Source organism: Oncorhynchus tshawytscha, linkage group LG07 (assembly GCF_018296145.1).
Source record: "Oncorhynchus tshawytscha isolate Ot180627B linkage group LG07, Otsh_v2.0, whole genome shotgun sequence".
NCBI classification, from domain to species: domain Eukaryota; kingdom Metazoa; phylum Chordata; class Actinopteri; order Salmoniformes; family Salmonidae; genus Oncorhynchus; species Oncorhynchus tshawytscha.
The window spans coordinates 58322682-58339896 of record NC_056435.1 but is presented as its reverse complement, the minus strand read 5'-3'; the positions used below and the strand labels follow the sequence as shown (position 1 = coordinate 58339896).

The 17215-nt window shown below is 40.7% G+C and overlaps 1 protein-coding gene across 1 annotated transcript; it reads left to right on the top strand.

Annotated features, from left to right (window-relative positions):
- Window positions 1–6023: 6023 nt before the first annotated feature.
- On the top strand, window positions 6024–11335 carry LOC112254940. Its single transcript, XM_024427931.2, has 5 exons — window positions 6024–6127; window positions 8970–9091; window positions 9485–9552; window positions 10369–10728; window positions 11213–11335. The coding sequence occupies exons 2-5, from the start codon at window positions 8970–8972 to the stop codon at window positions 11272–11274; spliced, it is 612 nt and encodes a 203-aa protein (XP_024283699.1). The 5' UTR covers window positions 6024–6127; the 3' UTR covers window positions 11275–11335.
- The last annotated feature ends 5880 nt before the right edge of the window (window positions 11336–17215 follow it).

Below are 17215 nucleotides of genomic sequence, written 5' to 3'. Positions count from 1 at the left end.
CTGAGTATTCTTTTTGTCGTTTTTGGTCCAGACCTACTGACTTTACGTCGCCTTCGACTTACTGAGTTTCTTTTAACGGTTAACCTGCACTTTTTAAGGGCTGGCCTGCATCTTGGAGGTCTCTTTTTTGGTCTTCGTGATAACAGCATAAGACCCGAGCCTTCTTTATGCTCGGGATCTGATGAAGCCCGTCTGGTCATAGCATTGGATACAACCTCACAATTTTGGCCGCTGATTTTAAATGTGGTTTGGCTATGCTGAGGCCTCTCTTCATAAACGGTAAAACCATCCTAAAGAGGTTACGAAATATACATGTACTTTCTATACCCCCGAACCGTACGGAATCCATGATAGCTGGGTAATCCATTACCCGCTTGATCAACATAGAGACATATTGGTTAGGGTCGAGATGGTGGTTGTGTTCCATAACCATGTTAATTTATTTGTATTATGTTTATAAAATATATATATTTATATATAATACTAATAATATATTAGATATGTAGAGAGGTTTTGGTGGGTCTAAAGTGGAGTTTTACAATCGTTTTACCATAAGTAAATTTGATATTTTCGTTCTGATCAGTTTTAAGCTCAACCAGAATGTTTTCAATATATTTCTTGCTTACAGGTACATAGTGCGGCTTGTCATAGTTAACAGTGACTACATCACCATCCTTTCCCTGTATATGCACTGTTCTCAGGAGGGGCACATACAGTGGGGAGAACAAGTATTTGATACACTGCCGATTTTGCAGGTTTTCCTACTTACAAAGCATGTAGAGGTTGGAGGGCTGGGTCATCTTGTGCAGATGACCCAGCCTTGTGCAGGTCTACAATTTTATCCCTGATGTCCTTACACAGCTCTCTGGTCTTGGCCATTGTGGAGAGGTTGGAGTCTGTTTGATTGATGTGTGGACAGGTGTCTTTTATACAGGTAACGAGTTCAAACAGGTGCAGTTAATACAGGAGGGTAGTGCAGTGGAGAACAGGAGGGCTTCTTAAAGAAAAACTAACAGGTCTGTGAGAGCCAGAATTCTTACTGGTTGTTAGGTGAACAAATACTTATGTCATGCAATAAAATGCAAATTAATTACTTAAAAATCATACAATGTGATTTTCTGGATTTTTTTTTTTTAGATTCTGTCTCCCACAGTTGAGGTGTACCTATGATGAAAAATTACACACCTCTACATGCTTTGTAAGTAGGAAAACCTGCAAAATCGGCAGTGTATCAAATACTTGTTCTCCCCACTGTAACTGTCTCCTACCCTTTGATAGGATATGATGTCAGTATACACAAATATGTTGTAAAACCCTGCATGTATATACGCAGGGAATGGGAATAATGTATCTCTCACACATGTCCATTTATTGTAACTCATCCCCAACATGTAGGCTAAATTACCACTGGTCTTTATACCCCATCAGCATCCCCTGAGATTTGTACGTTGTAAGTTTATGAATAGGGTTGTAGTTCAAGAATATTTCCATATTGTTCGGGGTTACGAGGTCATTCAACTCAGAGATGATCCTCTCTACAGTTCTATAGAACCCTTTTTTAAGCTTTATTACCTTTGGGGATTCCGATATCCTTTTGCAATAAAAATCACGGTCCTTATCCTTGATATTATACTAACTATGGAGGTATGTAATCTCGCTGAGGCCTACTTCCCAGGCCTCTGATAACTCTATAGGCTTTGTAAAAATTGGTTGTATAATTCAAACTTTGGTTGTTCATATATATATGTGCAGATGCATTACTGGGGAGAGTCAGGTAAAATCCATTGTGCTCCATATGCACTCCTGTGTACACGCGAATGATGGTGTTTTTATCATGCATGAGGGTTTAAGTTAACCCCCAATGCCTCCACCACATCGTGCTCTAATACCCAACTGGTGAACTTTTGGTGCCAGTTTTTCCAACGGACCAACACCCATTTTTTACACTTTTCTCTCTTTTGATCCAGAATCTCCTCCACATAAAAGACTTTGTCTTTACCAAGCTGTACCTTCTGGAGTTCCTTCTCATAAAAGGAACCCTTAATAAGCTCCCCTTCATAATATTTTAACTTGTAGACAGGGGGTATACGTGGTAGACATTCGGCAACTGTGAACAACTCATCGCTGTAACCTTGCTCATATATATATTTTTTAAACCCCTCAACTTGGATATACGTACCAAGTCCCCCACTATGAATTTAAAATCAATTTTTTTTCTTACGGCGAAGGGGGGACAAACCATACAGATTTTTAAAGACTTGGAAAGAGTTTTCAGAAGAGACCTCGAAGGGCTTCATCCGTATACTCTTATAGTAGCTGTGGTTATAACCCTGTACTAAATCTTGAACTATATCCACATACTGTATCTAATGAGTGTTGTGAGCCGTAAAGTATTTCCACATCCTCTCCTTCAAAGTTCTGTTAAAGCGTTCAACAACTGAAGCTTTCAAATCCAAAATGTACGATATTGTGCTTCTTCATGAGTTTCTGAAAAGTATTATTAAAAAATTATTTTCCGCCGTCCGTCTGCACTTTCTTGGGTGCATCTCCTTCCTTCAAGATAGAGTCAAAGGCCCGGGTCACCTCTGCCCCACTCTTATTTTTTAAGACCCTTACAAATGCTATTTTAAAGAAAATATATATATCCGTTAGCATGTAGTGATTTCCATCATTTTTATCTGCACGGGCCTGCATGTCACATAGATCCGCCTGAAACTGGGACAAGGGATGAGTAGAAAAAAAATTGAAAAAAAAAATTAGTGAAAAATTTTCACACAGATTTATGCAGAGTGTAAGCAACCTGCTCTGCAAACCATTTATTCACTTGAGCAGCGCCTAACCTGCTACCTGTTTCTTCGGCTATAGCTCTCTGGAACCTCTCCTTCCCCTCATAAGACCCTGGGTTAGAGGGGGTATAATAAATGTTTTTCAACATCTGCTTCAGAGTCCGTCTTTCCTCTCTGATTTTCAATAACATTATTGAGCCCCTTTCAAATAAAGATTTCATTTTGCATTTTATTATTGCAAACATTTTTTTAAAGTATTACACATCCATACAATTCAGGATACATAGCAAGATACTAGTCCCCATTTTCTCAATAACCCATGCAACACCTTGTATACTTAGTTTACATTTACAGGCTTAAATCGCTGAATTTTTAAAACACATACATCCGTTATATAAGTATATAAACAACAAATATCATACATGTTACAATTAAATTATGTTTCAAACAAATAAACTAAAATCTTAGACAATGATGTTTCTAGTTCTTCAGAATCATCCACAAGATGGGATACCAGTTGTGTCCATTGTAGAGTCTCCCCCGTATGTCTTACCTGACTCATGATTTGCTCCATTTTTAGCACACGCTCTGCATTAACCCCTGTATTGTGGGTTGTGTAGAGCAATATATTGTTCACTTTATTTTCAATAATTTGCTGCATAACATTTGTAAATGTATGAATTAAAAATGTATTTATTCTCTCTAGCATTGTATGCATATAGTTACCCATTGCTTTACATCTAAATAAAAAATATATATTGTTCCTCATTCTCTTGGTTTATTGAGCCAGAAAGTCACCACATCAGCCACCAAAGCCTGATTTCTTTGAGTTTCTCATGGATGTAGATCACCTCCTTCAGTTCATTTAGGAAAGCCTCGGTTACACCATAAAACCTTGGAATAGATGGCTCAAGACCCATAGACTCCAGGGCTCTGACTATCAATGGTATAAATACTCTTAAATACTCTCCAATCACCACGTCTAAAAGTGTGGCTACAGAGGCCTTGATGGTGCCCAGAAAAATAGTACTGACCACCCCATCAAACACATCCTCAGGCTGTGTACATGTAGGGGATGTCAGGGGGCTTGCCTGGAGGGAGTAGAAAGGAGGTCTGTGAGGCATAGAGTCCTTAGGGTCTGGTACCCATGACGTATCGGAGTCCTGATATGGTATATGAATATCCATGGTATATGCTGAAATTAAGAACCAGGGGCTTTATGGTCACCCCTTTTATTGTTGAACCATTCCTTTGGTATCGGGGCGTGGTTAACGTAACAGCCACGTTCTTAGTTCTTTTCAGGGGATGACCCTTCTGAGGATGACCCTTCTGGGGGTTCCTTTGAATAATAATTCTTAGGATTCGTACATATCATGCGCTTCCTTAGTTGAACAATACTCTGCCGTTGTTGGCTCTGTACAAAAAGATCATCCACTAGCTCTAGCATTTTCAATTCCATTATATCCCAATTTTTAAAAGGAATAAGCATATACAACCTAAGATCCCCAGTGAGGCCACCTTCACGGATGTTATCGTTGCAAGTTTCCTCGTTGCTGATATAGAACTCCACGCAGCCACATGGAAGTCCATTCTTTCTTTGTATTTTCACCCTATGAAATATTCTTCCTGAGGAGTCAGGGGCACTGTCCCAACGGGTCTCATAGCCCGTGAACAAGCTATACCCCTTTGTGATATCTCTCAGTTCGGGACACACCACCTTGCGAAAACACATGGCAGTCTTCAAGCCTGTAGTCCACTCCTAAAGTCTGGTCTGTAAATTCTTCTCCTTCGGCTACAGTATAGAGTTTCACTCTACAAGCAGGGTAATCAAACAGATAACCCCATAGCTGCCCATTAGACATCAACACTTGATCTTTCAACACAGTTGGGGGCAGTATTTGGGGTATATACATATTTAGAAAACGCTTTTTTGGCGCATCATATATTGATGCTTTATACTCTTCCCTTTCTCTATGTTTTAACAGGGGTCCTGCTTCCGTTGTTACGGTCATCACGTGTGTGTCAGTGATCACAAAATCCATGTTTAATTTCTTCTTTAGTGTTCTGCGGTTTATGGAGGTCGCTCGCAGTGTTCACAGATCTTATCTTATCTTACAGATCTTACTTATACTACGGCTGTCCAATACTCCTGGACATTACTGTTTCATATACAACAAGCCCGGCCCTAAGTTCACTACAACAGGGGGGGCCATACTCTTTGAAATGTTCAAACACATTCCACAGTTCAACGAGGTCACTACACATCAATCATCATGATGGCTTTAAGCTTTAACATAAACAGATGCACTATCTGGTTAAATAAACACTCACTCGAGAGCGTGAGAACGGAAGGACCGGATGTGCATATATGGGCATAAGCACTCACTCATACCGTGAGAATGGATGGACAGGATGTACATATATGTGCGTAACCACGTGACCCATAAAATAGGTCATAAATCACTGCTTTGACTGATGCCGTCAAATTTGTTGAGGAGTCATTGATGGACAACTATATTCAAACATTGTCTCTGATTGTCAATCAATTTCAAGTCAGGACTGAGGCTGGACCACTCAGGAACACTCCACACCTCTTGGAAGAGCCATCCTGGTGCGTTTTTGGCATACAAAATTGTGTCATTGTCCCGCTGAAAAATGTACCGCTATCCCAGGATTAGGTTTTCAGAAGACTGAGGCAGGTTTTCTTCAAATGTTTTACCTGGGCTTTGCACCTTTAATATTTATTTTGATCCTGACAAACTCACTAGTACCGGCCGGTGATAAGCATACCCATAACATCATGCTGCTACCATAATAAAAGCAATGGATATATTCTGTACATAACGTGTTTCTCTAAGAATTTGGTAGAATTTTATTCAAAATGTTTCACCCCTCTGTAATGGCTGCCAAAGTTGCTTCCACACAGATTTAACTTTGGGGTGTAAAGCATACGCAATCAAGACATCTTTGTTTTGTATTTTTTATTTATTTGGAACATTTTCTCTCATTATTCTTTCAGTTTGGAAATGTGGAGTAGATTGTGTACATTGGTCAGAATAAAATCTAATTAAACCCATTTTTAAATTTATTTTGAAGGCAGCAAAATGTTAAGACTGTGCAAAGGGTGTGATTTTCACCAGGCACTTTATATCCTTCATTCTTGTCACACCACTGTTATTGAAAACGTGATAATTGTCATATTATTGATGCAAAGTGTTATTTTGTATTACAGAACTATCCTCCTCCATCATCACCACCATCTCCCTTTATCACACCACGGTGGCAAGGGAATCTCTGTGGTCCTCCAATACCTGCCCCAACTTGTTATACAAAGAGAAAAGGTGAGTGAAAAATATAATCTTTCAACAGTGAGCCTAGAGGTCTGTGTGACTTTTGAGTAAAAGTGAGAGTAACTAACAGGAATAGTGTCATTTTATTGAGGCTGAAGCTTTCATCATACTAGTGGCCTGTACTTAGCAGAGAGGAGGTTTTGTCCTACTTGTCACTGACCCACAGAGCAGATATGTGTTTGTGGACATCCTAGGCCAGCGATAGTCCTGCAGTCCACAAAGGCCCAGTTCAACACCTCACGCAGATTGAACCAGCCTCTTAGCCTCTCCATGTGAAGCTCAACAAGGGCTGCGTCAGCTAGCTCTTCAGGCAGAAGGAGGCCAAAAAATCTTTATGAAACCTACAAATCATATCCTGTCCAGAAACATCAGTGGATTAGTACACAGAATATTTGTCCACATTGGTTATACATGTTCTCCCTACTCTTCTGTTGACATAATGGGATGCTGGGCAAAGGAAAGCTCTTTTTTGTTGGTCGTTACTAGACTCCCATTAGTGCTTTTTCGTTGGGCCACTCTTAGTCAGTATAAGCCAATTAAACTCAACTCCATGGTGGAGTTGACCTGCAACTGATGTGGGCGGACTGGATCTCCAACGTCACATAAAATTAAATAAATGTAATGGTAAGGCAGGTTTGGAAAGGAGAGCTCACCTCTTTGCTGTGCTATGGCCAAGATGTACCATAGGGGGGAGCAGCTGGTCGATCCAACTCTGTAATCTCAGGGCCTCTTTCACTACCATGAAAAATACTTCAAGAAGAGCAAACACACACATGTTGTCTTCACAAAAAGTCCTATTCTAGTTTGTAAATTACAATGTAAATCTGTTATGTTGGCTAAAAAACATCAGATCCTTCTCAGGAATCAGGGCTACAAATAGAGTACTATTACCGCTAGTTACCGTAGCTACAATACTGTACGACTGTTAATCTCAGTGTAATAAAAACCAGTTGAAGGAGGTAATAGAACTAGTGAATCTGGTTAAATATAGAGGAGGCCTGATACCTCTATCTATATGGATCTCATTTTGAGTGTCTAGACTCTAGAAACGAGAGAGCGACGTCTGCAGAAAATGTGTCTGTGCGTGCATGTGTGTGAGCTTGCATTTGTGTCGGGTCAAACAGGTGCAGGAGGTAAAAATGAGGACACTTGGCATACTACGGTTTATTGTAGAATGAATGAAAGTTCATATACAGCAGTTACATCTGGTGTATATTTGATCAATGTCTATTGGATCATTGTTATCAAGTAAACATATAGACTTTTAACCTTTCATTCAGAATTGTTTTGCAAACAGCAATACAAATCATACAGATGGGAAGAAGACTTGAACATTCTTAGGTCTCCTTGTCCTGGGATTTACTATGATCTTCTATGTTGCGTCATAGAGCAAAACAGAAAACATGTGCGTGTTTGTGAAAGTCTCAGCTCAAACCTTTCAGATGTTACAGAAGTTTTTGTAAGAATAGCCATTTTTGGGATTCGCCCTTGTCTCACAAACACTGTTCTAGTTCAGCCCCGTCAATCGCACATGCCAATGGTTAGGATTGGTGGATGCAAAAGAAATGGACAAATCCAATGTAAAAACAGGAGTCTGTAGCTCAAACACACAATATTTAAGAGGGGTTACAAGCACTAAATCACACCAGCGTGACCGTGACTCAAAAAAGCTTTCCCACAATATTCTGAAAATGTTGCTTTAAGGTTGTGAACACAAATGTGAACTACTATATTTTCTATCAAACAGCAATATTGGTCATTCATTTTAACATCACTTTATTGTAGGAACAGTGACCTAAAAAGCTGCTTCATTACATCATACGGTAGAGTTCATGCTCTGATGAAATGGTCAAGCCTTAGTACTTTATTGACAGAGTCAATTCATTTAGATTTTCTCAGATATCTTTATCTGTTTTAGCAATGACAGAAGTACTCATTAAGCATCGTTGTTGGTTGGCTGTGTATTGCTTTAACATGAACTGGAGTTAAGGTAGCTGGATCTGCAGCTGTGCTCCAGTACTCAGTGCTGCTGCAGCTGGTCTAGGTCACACACCTGGGCAGAGCGGTTCGGGTTAGGAGAGGTGATCCACACTTGGCAATTGTGCAAACTAGTTACACCAGAAAAAAATGAGGTCTTGATTTTAAATGTGTTGGTATAAAACAATACAATATAGTGCTAAAATAGTGTTGACAAGTACTATTTATACGGACTCTAAATACTTTCGACCTTGACTGAAATTTCTATGCCGGTGGTTCTAGAAGTCCAGAGGTTGGTTGAGACATAAAGTCATTGTTGATATTATGAAATTGTTCACTTTCTGTTGGTCCATGAGTTATACCTTATTCAGAATAGATACATATTTGTGTAGCATCCAGTATATTGCAAAGCAATAGCACTAGGCTATATCCCTGATGAGGGCTATCGTTGGTAGAGTAAGTTTCTCAAAACCAAGTGAAATGTAAAGAAAAAAGTGTCTGAACATTTCTACAGCATGCCTTTTACATCAACAGTAGAGATTTGGTTAAAGAGGAATAGAGGAATATAGAAGAATAGTTAGACATACCGCAATGCAGGTTGTGTTAGGAGTATAAAGTTACCATATACAAGTGACAAATACAGACAACAACTTCCAAACAATCAACAAGAGGATATAAAGAGTATTTCTTATTTGGGGAAAAATTACATATACATTGAATATCATCTCTACATTACAAGTGTGTGTGTGTGGCTCACTCTCTGATAGGCCTGGTGTGTGGCTGTGTGTTGTCACATAGGGGTGTTGATCAGGCAACACTCGGCCATGTTACTTCAGTTCCTCCCGTTCTCTGGCAGATGCTTGAAGGGAAAAGAAAGGACTTTTGCCGACCCTCAACTAACATACACCACAAGTCCACAACCACTCAAGATGACCCCATTGGGACTGGTATGGACAATGGTGTGTTTGATGACAACAGGTAGGACCGCAATATTCTGTCTACCCACTGTCATCAAGTTCTTCTCTGTTGAGTCCTCAGGAACAGCGTTAGACCCACCTTGACAACTAGTGCAAGTCAGAATGTTAAATTTGTGTTATTTATTTGCTTAATGGAGTGTTGAAGAGGCCCCTGTGTTTTCTTTAAGTTTCTTTATATAAAGTTCTTTAAAATATTTAAGTGATATGATGTTTTAGTCTGCGATGATTAAATAACAGTAAATAAACAGTATGCTGGATCAAAATTCACAGACCCTCAATATTGTCTCCAAGGCATGACGGAAATTCAAAAACGACCAAGAGCTATTCTTAAATCCAACGAGAGCTCTGCAGTTAAGATATTTATACATATTTCTGTGATTCATTACATATGGAGAAGCCACGTGAAACAGTTCAGCTGTCACGAACGTCATCAGGGAAATGACCGGACCAAGGTGCAGCGTGGTGAGCATACATTTCTTTTTTATTTTGAATGTAGCCAACAAGAACCAACGAACATGCCACTTACCAGTGCTATGCAGGTCACTAACAAAGACAACTACCCACACCTAACGTGGCAAAACAGGCTGCCTAAGTATGATTCCCAATCAGAGACAACCATAGACAGCGGTCCAAGATTGAGGACCATACCAGGCCAAAACATAGAAATAGAGAACATAGAAATAAAGATACTAGAATGCACACCCTAGTCACACCCTGGCCTAACCAAAACAGAGAATAAAAGCCTCTCTATGGCCAGGGCGTGACATCAGCAGTGTCTCGCACAATGTTTGCTTCATAATATCGCCTTTATAGATAAGTCTCTCCACTAACCTTTCATTTGTGTTTCTTCATGGTTTCAAGGCGCTGTCATTTAACATTTCCACTATTGCAAAACTACTTGTTTGATGATAGTGTTGGTTCGTGCCTGTTCAGGTTATTTGCTTCAAAACACTGGTGAAAGCATATTTATTTAATTACATTATAAGCAGATAATGTTTCAATCTTTTACGGATCTTTGTCAGGTGAAAATATTGTAGGACAGCGTATGTGTTACGGACATCCATCATGTCTTATTATTTTGATCTCTGTCCAGCATACACTTTTATTTTAATTTTATTTCACCTTTATTTCACCAGGTAGGCTAGTTGAGAACAAGTTCTCACACAAATGGCAATAGGACCTCATTCCATCAGTATTGTTTATATACTGTATGTCTCCTTTGATGTGGTGGCAGTTTGTTTAGCCGAACTAAACCTCCATTCACTTCTCCTATCCCAGTGTCCCGCCAGACACGTTCAGAGTCCGACTTCGTCCACTTCCCCCAGATAAACGACACAGAGGTCCTCACCTGTGAGTGTTCCAGCCGCTCCTGCCAGACGGTCTTCTGGTTCCCCACTCTCCACAACAACCTCGACTTCCAGTTCCTTCTCAGCCTCAACAATGCTGGCCGGACCAACCACGAAGCCAGTGTGGACAAACACCGGTTCCAGGCCAGTAAGCGGGACGGGGGAAGCAAGATGACTTTCACACTGCGCCTCATTAACATAAGTTCAGAGGACGCAGGGCTGTACACCTGTATGCTCCAGAACCAGAAAGAGAATGAGCTGTGGAGGCCAGGAGTTCTTCTCAGACCTGGAGGTGAGAGGAACCCATTCCCCTGCATGGCACTGATGCTTCCCATTCTTCTTATGGCTGATTAGAGATGAGAAGATGAGATGAATCCAGAATTCCTACATTTCTGACCTAGAACTAGTTACACAACAATGGAATGCACTCTCTTACACTATACTACTTTATTATTATTTTAATGGCCCGAGAACAGACCAATTTCTTGATTTTCAATATTCTCCCGAAACAGTTTCATTCAGATTTCGCTTTGTATCTCTTCACAGAATTGGGTTGGAATTCATTTAATTTCTAGTGAAGTCAGGACACCAGTGGGCAATTCAGCCTTGTTATCGAAAAGAAAAATCAATTAGAAGTGAATATTCCTCTGTGCCAGTTGAGTTAACGTCTAAGTTTCTTCATCTGTCCAAATCTCTCTCCATGATCTTTTGTGCATTTTGTCTCTCTCACAGTGTTTCTTATATCCATCACATTGTGTAATTTTGTGACCCACCAGAAACTCGGCCAACATTACCCCCGTCACAAAGCCTCAGCCCCAAGGCATCTGTCACGTTCTGACCTTAGTTCCTTTGTTTTGTCTTTTGTTTTAGTATGGTCAGGGCGAGAGTTGGGTGGGTTGTCTATGTTAGTTTGTCTATGATTTTCTATTTCTGTGTTTGGCCTGGTATGGTTCTCAATCAGAGGCAGCTGTCAATCATTGTCCCTGATTGAGAACCATATTTAGGTAGCCTGTTTTCCATTGTGTTTTGTGGGTGGTTGTTTTCAGTCTTTGTACCAGACAGAACTGTTTCGGTTGTTTCTTTGTTGTTCAGTTTTGATTATTATTAAAAATCATGAGCACTTACCATGCTGCGCTTTGGTCCTCACCTTCTTCCACTGACGACAGCCGTTACAGAACCACCCACCAAGCAGCGTGGTAACGGGCAGCAGCAGCAGCGGCCGGAATCGCAGGACTCTTGGACATGGGAGGAGATTCTGGACGGCAAGGGACCATGGGCACAGGCTGGAGAATATTGCCGCCCCAAGGCTGAGCTGGAGGCAGCGAATTGGGGGGGTGGCACACAGGGAGTTTGGCGAAGTCAGGTAGGAGACCTGCGCCAACTCCCCATGCTTACCGTGGAGAGAGAGAGACCGGGCAGGCACCGTGTTATGCCGTGAGGTGCACGGTGTCCCCGGTGCGTGTGCATAGCCCGGTGCGGTACATTGCAGTGCCTCGTATCGGCCGGGCTAGAGTGGGCATCGAGCCAGGTGCCATGAAGCCGGCTCAGCGCATCTGGTCTCCAGTGCGTCTCCTCGGGCCGGTGTACATGGCAGAGTTGCTGCCAGGGAGTCTCCCGTCTGCCCTGAGCTGCCAGGGAGTCTCCCGTCTGCCCTGAGCTGCCGGGGAGTCTCCCGTCTGCCCTGAGCTGCCGGGGAGTCTCCCGTCTGCCCTGAGCTGCCGGGGAGTCTCCCGTCTGCCCTGAGCTGCCGGGGAGTCTCCCGTCTGCCCTGAGCTGCCGGGGAGTCTCCCGTCTGCCCTGAGCTGCCGGGGAGTCTCCCGTCTGCCCTGAGCTGCCGGGGAGTCTCCCGTCTGCCCTGAGCTGCCGGGGAGTCTCCCGTCTGCCCTGAGCTGCCGGGGAGTCTCCCGTCTGCCCTGAGCTGCCGGGGTCTCCCAGTCTGTCCGGTGCTGCCGGGGTCTCCCGTGGCTGGGGTCCCCGGTCCGAGGTCGGCAGCGAGGGTCGCCGCTCTAAAGAGGCCACGGAGGCGGGCTAAGAGGCGGACAAGGACTATGGTGGAGTGGGGTCCACGTCCCGCGCCAGAGCCGCCACCGTGGAAAGACACCCACCCAGACCCTCCCCTATGGGTTCAGGTTTTGCGGCTGGAGTCCGCACCTTTGCGGGGGGGTACTGTCACGTTCTGACCTTAGTTCCTTTTGTTTTGTCTTTTGTTTTAGTATGGCCATGGCGTGAGTTGAGTGGGTTGTCTATGTTCGTTTGTCTATGATTTTCTATTTCTGTGTTTTGGCCTGGTATGGTTCTCAATCAGAGGCAGCTGTCAATTGTTGTCCCTGATTGAGAACCATATTTAGGTAGCCTGTTTTCCATTGTTTTGTGGGTGGTTGTTTTCAGTCTTTGTGTGTTTGCACCAGACAGAACTGTTCCGGTTGTTTTGTTATTCAGTGTTCAGTTTTGATTATTATTATTATTAAAAATCATGAGCACTTACCACGCTGCACCTTAGTCCTCACCTTCTTCCACCGACGGCAGCCGTTACAGCATCCTAAACAGCATCCCAAACGGCCGCTGCACCAAAAGCAACTATCAAACCTCAAAAGGTAAGATTCATAAGTTTAACAAGTCTGTCCAATAAGTTGTTTTATTGTAACAGGTTGAATGTTTTAAGCTAAATCCACAAATATTATCCCATTAATTAGTGGTCTCACTCTCTCTTTTGGAGAACCAGGGCTATGTCTGTAACCCCAATGTTATGTAACTAGTTACGTTGACACGATATACGTCCCAGCAGTTGAAACATTATTTAACAGGTTTTCTGTTGTGTTTCAGGCTGTGCCTCCAAGGTTCTCTGGCCGTTGGTTGGAGTGCTGCTGGCCCTGGCTGTGGCTCCAAGGTTCTCTGGCCGTTGGATGGAGTGCTGCTGGCCCTGGCTGTGGCTTTGATCTTCACACTGTACTACTTCAGCCGTGAGTGTCTTCTCTCCTTCCTTACCTGCCGAAAAAGTAATATAGAATAACCAACAAGGAATGAGCTCCAGTGCTGTTTGTAATTAGCATTGTCAATTATCAAAGATGCTGGTCATACAGGGCCAAAGACATACTTGAGATGCGGATGCTTAACTTGGACTTTTGTATAAAATGTGCATTGTTGTCAAAGGAATATTTGAGTTACAAGTATGGATAACAAATTAGGAACCCAGGCTCAGAGGCCTTAACAGACAAAAACAACATTTCACATGTTTGACAAAGCAAAGGCAATAAAGTTCACTTGGGCGTAAACAACAATATCCAAATGTATGCATTCTGTATGGGATATCGATATACATGGAGGCAGTAATGTATTCTTGTTTAGGACAGTTTTTGTATGTAGCACATAAAAAAGAAAATATATTATAGTTACTCTGCTGTTCTGAATTCGTTTATTGTATGTGCTACCGGACTACCCAAAAAGTGTCGACATCAGTATGCCAAATAAGTTCCCATGTAAACTTCACAAATCTGTGACATCTTCCACTTCTCCTCCCCTTTTCTCACAACACAATAAAATCTATCTTCCTGCTGCTGTATCAATCTCCGGGACTTACTCTTTTTCTCAGAAGTAGATCTGAGCCTGTATTCATAAAGTGTCTCAGAATAAGATCAGTTTGGCCTTTTAGATCACAATGAATACGATTACATGTGATTGATCACTTTCTCTATTTGACAGTGTCTTTGTCCCTGTATTCATCTCTGTGTATTTGACTTTCTTTGACTGTTTGTATCTGCCTCACAGGAAAGGACCAATGGAGTAATTCAGAGCACCCAGACTGCAGACTCAGAGACAGTGCTATATTTACTGTATGTGTCCTTACAGGGATCTCCTTCCACTTTATGAATCTGAAGACTGTTTTATTAGCATCTTACTTTTCTATTCTTTGTTCATTACAACGAAGAAACAGACTGAAGTTCCAACTGTCTAAAAGAAAACCTTTAGGATTCTGTTCACAATGTTAATGTCTCTGGCTATGGATTTGTAATAAAGGGAATGTATCATATATAAAACATTTATACTGAGCAGGTATTACTCTCATATGTGCTAGTATTGCACCAATGCTATGCATTCTGCTGCGGTAGCCTAATGTTATGATTATTGGATGTGTGCAACATGTATTGATGATAAATAAAAGCTGTAAAAAATAGAATTACTTCATGTCTACGTACTGTCATCTTATCACAGGGACCAGAGAAAAGTGTGTCTACAGCATAGTGTGTGTGGTATTTCCTTGTTTAGCTGTTGAGTTGGAGACTTAATCTCTGTTTAAACACAAACATAATCAAGCCTGCTCTCCACTATTTCACTTCACATTGCGGAGAGCAGGGACATTCTGTAACACTGTGTATAAAAAGTATGTATTGATAACCACAATATTAGTCTACAAGAAACACACAAAGATAACGACTGTATAAAACAGCATGCACACCTTTATCATTTGAATGGGGTGATAAAAACATATCTTTGTTGGTTCTTCGGTTCTCGACGAGTGAACAAGACCATTTCCTATGTGACCGAGAGCGCGCGCTGCGCACATTGAGATGCTATTGCTATCTCTCTCGTTCTTTAAACTTTGAGTCCATCTTGACGCTGAAACAAAACAACCGCAGCGCGACCACAGACCACGCCACAGGCAGAGAGCGCGAGATGGAGAGGAAAATAAAGTGAAAAGGCATGTGTACATTTGTCAGACATTACAAAACCCTCAACTTTATTTCAACTCCTGGCATTGCATTGAATGTATGTCACATTGTTTATTTTTTGTGTGTCCTAACAAAATAAATTGACAAAAGTTGACTGCAGTCGTTGATGGTGGAATTGGGCATCAGTAAAAGTGTACTTGTGTCACGTTCGATGGAATAATTACCGGACCAAGCTGCAGCGCGATATGGTTTCCACATATCGCACAAAACGATGTGCAACAAACGCACAAAACAACAAAGAACGAAACAAACAACGAACCGTAACTAAGAGTTGTACCATACACCAACTCAAAACAATATCCCGTAAAACACAGGTGGGAAAAATGCTCCTTAAATATGATCCCCAATTAGAGACAACGATAGACAGCTGCCTCTAATTGGGAATCATACCAAACACCAACATAGAAAAACTAAACTAGAACCCCACATAGAAAAGAATAACTAGAAAACCCCCCCAGTCACGTCCTGACCTACTCTACCATAGAAAATAAGGGCTCTATATGGTCAGGACGTGACAACATGTAATTTTTGTTCATAGTTAGACTTTATTTTACAGTGGTTATTACCTAATCACTTTGTAATAATTACAATTTGGTTTCTTTGGAATTAATTGAAAAAAATCATCACTACGTATTTGATATAGTAGCTGACAAACTGTTTCTTTGGCATTGCTATCATATTATTTTACAGTCCCCTAAACACCAGTAGAAACAGGACTGTCAAATAAAGAATTACTCAGTTCACTTAAATCAAGCATTCTATGTACTCTTTTTATCAACATGTTCTGGTTTAGTGTACACGTTCACAACAGTCCTAAGACATTGCATCTATCTGGAATGGTAAGTGGTTATCCTGAAGAGAGATGTGCTGAACATTGCATAGAATCTGAAGATATTCTAAAAATACCAATACATTTACAAGAAATATTAATGCTTGTTGCCGGAGCATAATAAAACTTGACATTGAAAACTATAACTGAAAAGTAATCCTGTCATTTAATCCATGATTTCTGTTTGAGCATAGTACAAATAATGTATATCACTCATATATATACACTTGAACAAACAATGTAATATCTATCAATGTAATATTAGGATCACATGAAACACAACAGCGCTCCTAAAATGTTTCTCTTTTATTTGATTTGAAAGATATTTGAAAAGAGAATGAAACAATGATATTGTGATCAGAACAATAGTAGTATATTTAGTTAAACACATATATAATATATAGTTAATCCTGTGTACAAAATCTAATGTAACTATGGTTGAAGATATTATTTTTTATATTTCTGCTATTCTCATAATTTGTAGCATTTGTAATCTCATAACTGTATTTATTTATATTTCCTTCTGACAATATAATTGTTAACTTGGGCTCATCCATTTATGTTACTATTGTTACACCAAAAAGCAATCAACAGCAGTTTCAAGAACCACTTTTATTTACATTTGTCATTCTTTCATTTTCCACAAGCTTAAAATCCATACAAATAGCTTTTTGAAAAATAACAATTATTAAAAGCCAATCATAGTACTGTACACAAAAGTCCCCTATATCAAACATTTGGTTAAATACTTTACCAAACATTTTTTTTAAAACATTTAGCAGACACTCTAATACAAAGTGACTTACAGGAGCAAGTTGCTTAAGGACGACACATCGACAGATTTTTCACGTAGTCGGGCTCAGGGATTCAAACCAGTGACATTTCAGTTAATGCCCCAACACTATTTTATTTTAGGGGGTGGACCAGCTTTAATATGCAGATAGATTGTTGCTTCCATCAATGTAATTGTCTGCATCATTTCCAATCCCCCATATATTTTGGGGGTAAATATATATATATAAATATTCATACATATACACATAAATACATACATACATATACACTCTTTTTGGGGGGGAATATACCTATTCCCAGCAAACCCTACCACCTCTCCCCAATTGGAGTAAACTAATAAACAATAACACTTAGGCTTCTACCTTCAGCTCATGCATATTATACACACTTTACAGACATTAATCCATTTTACAATAGTTATATTTTGT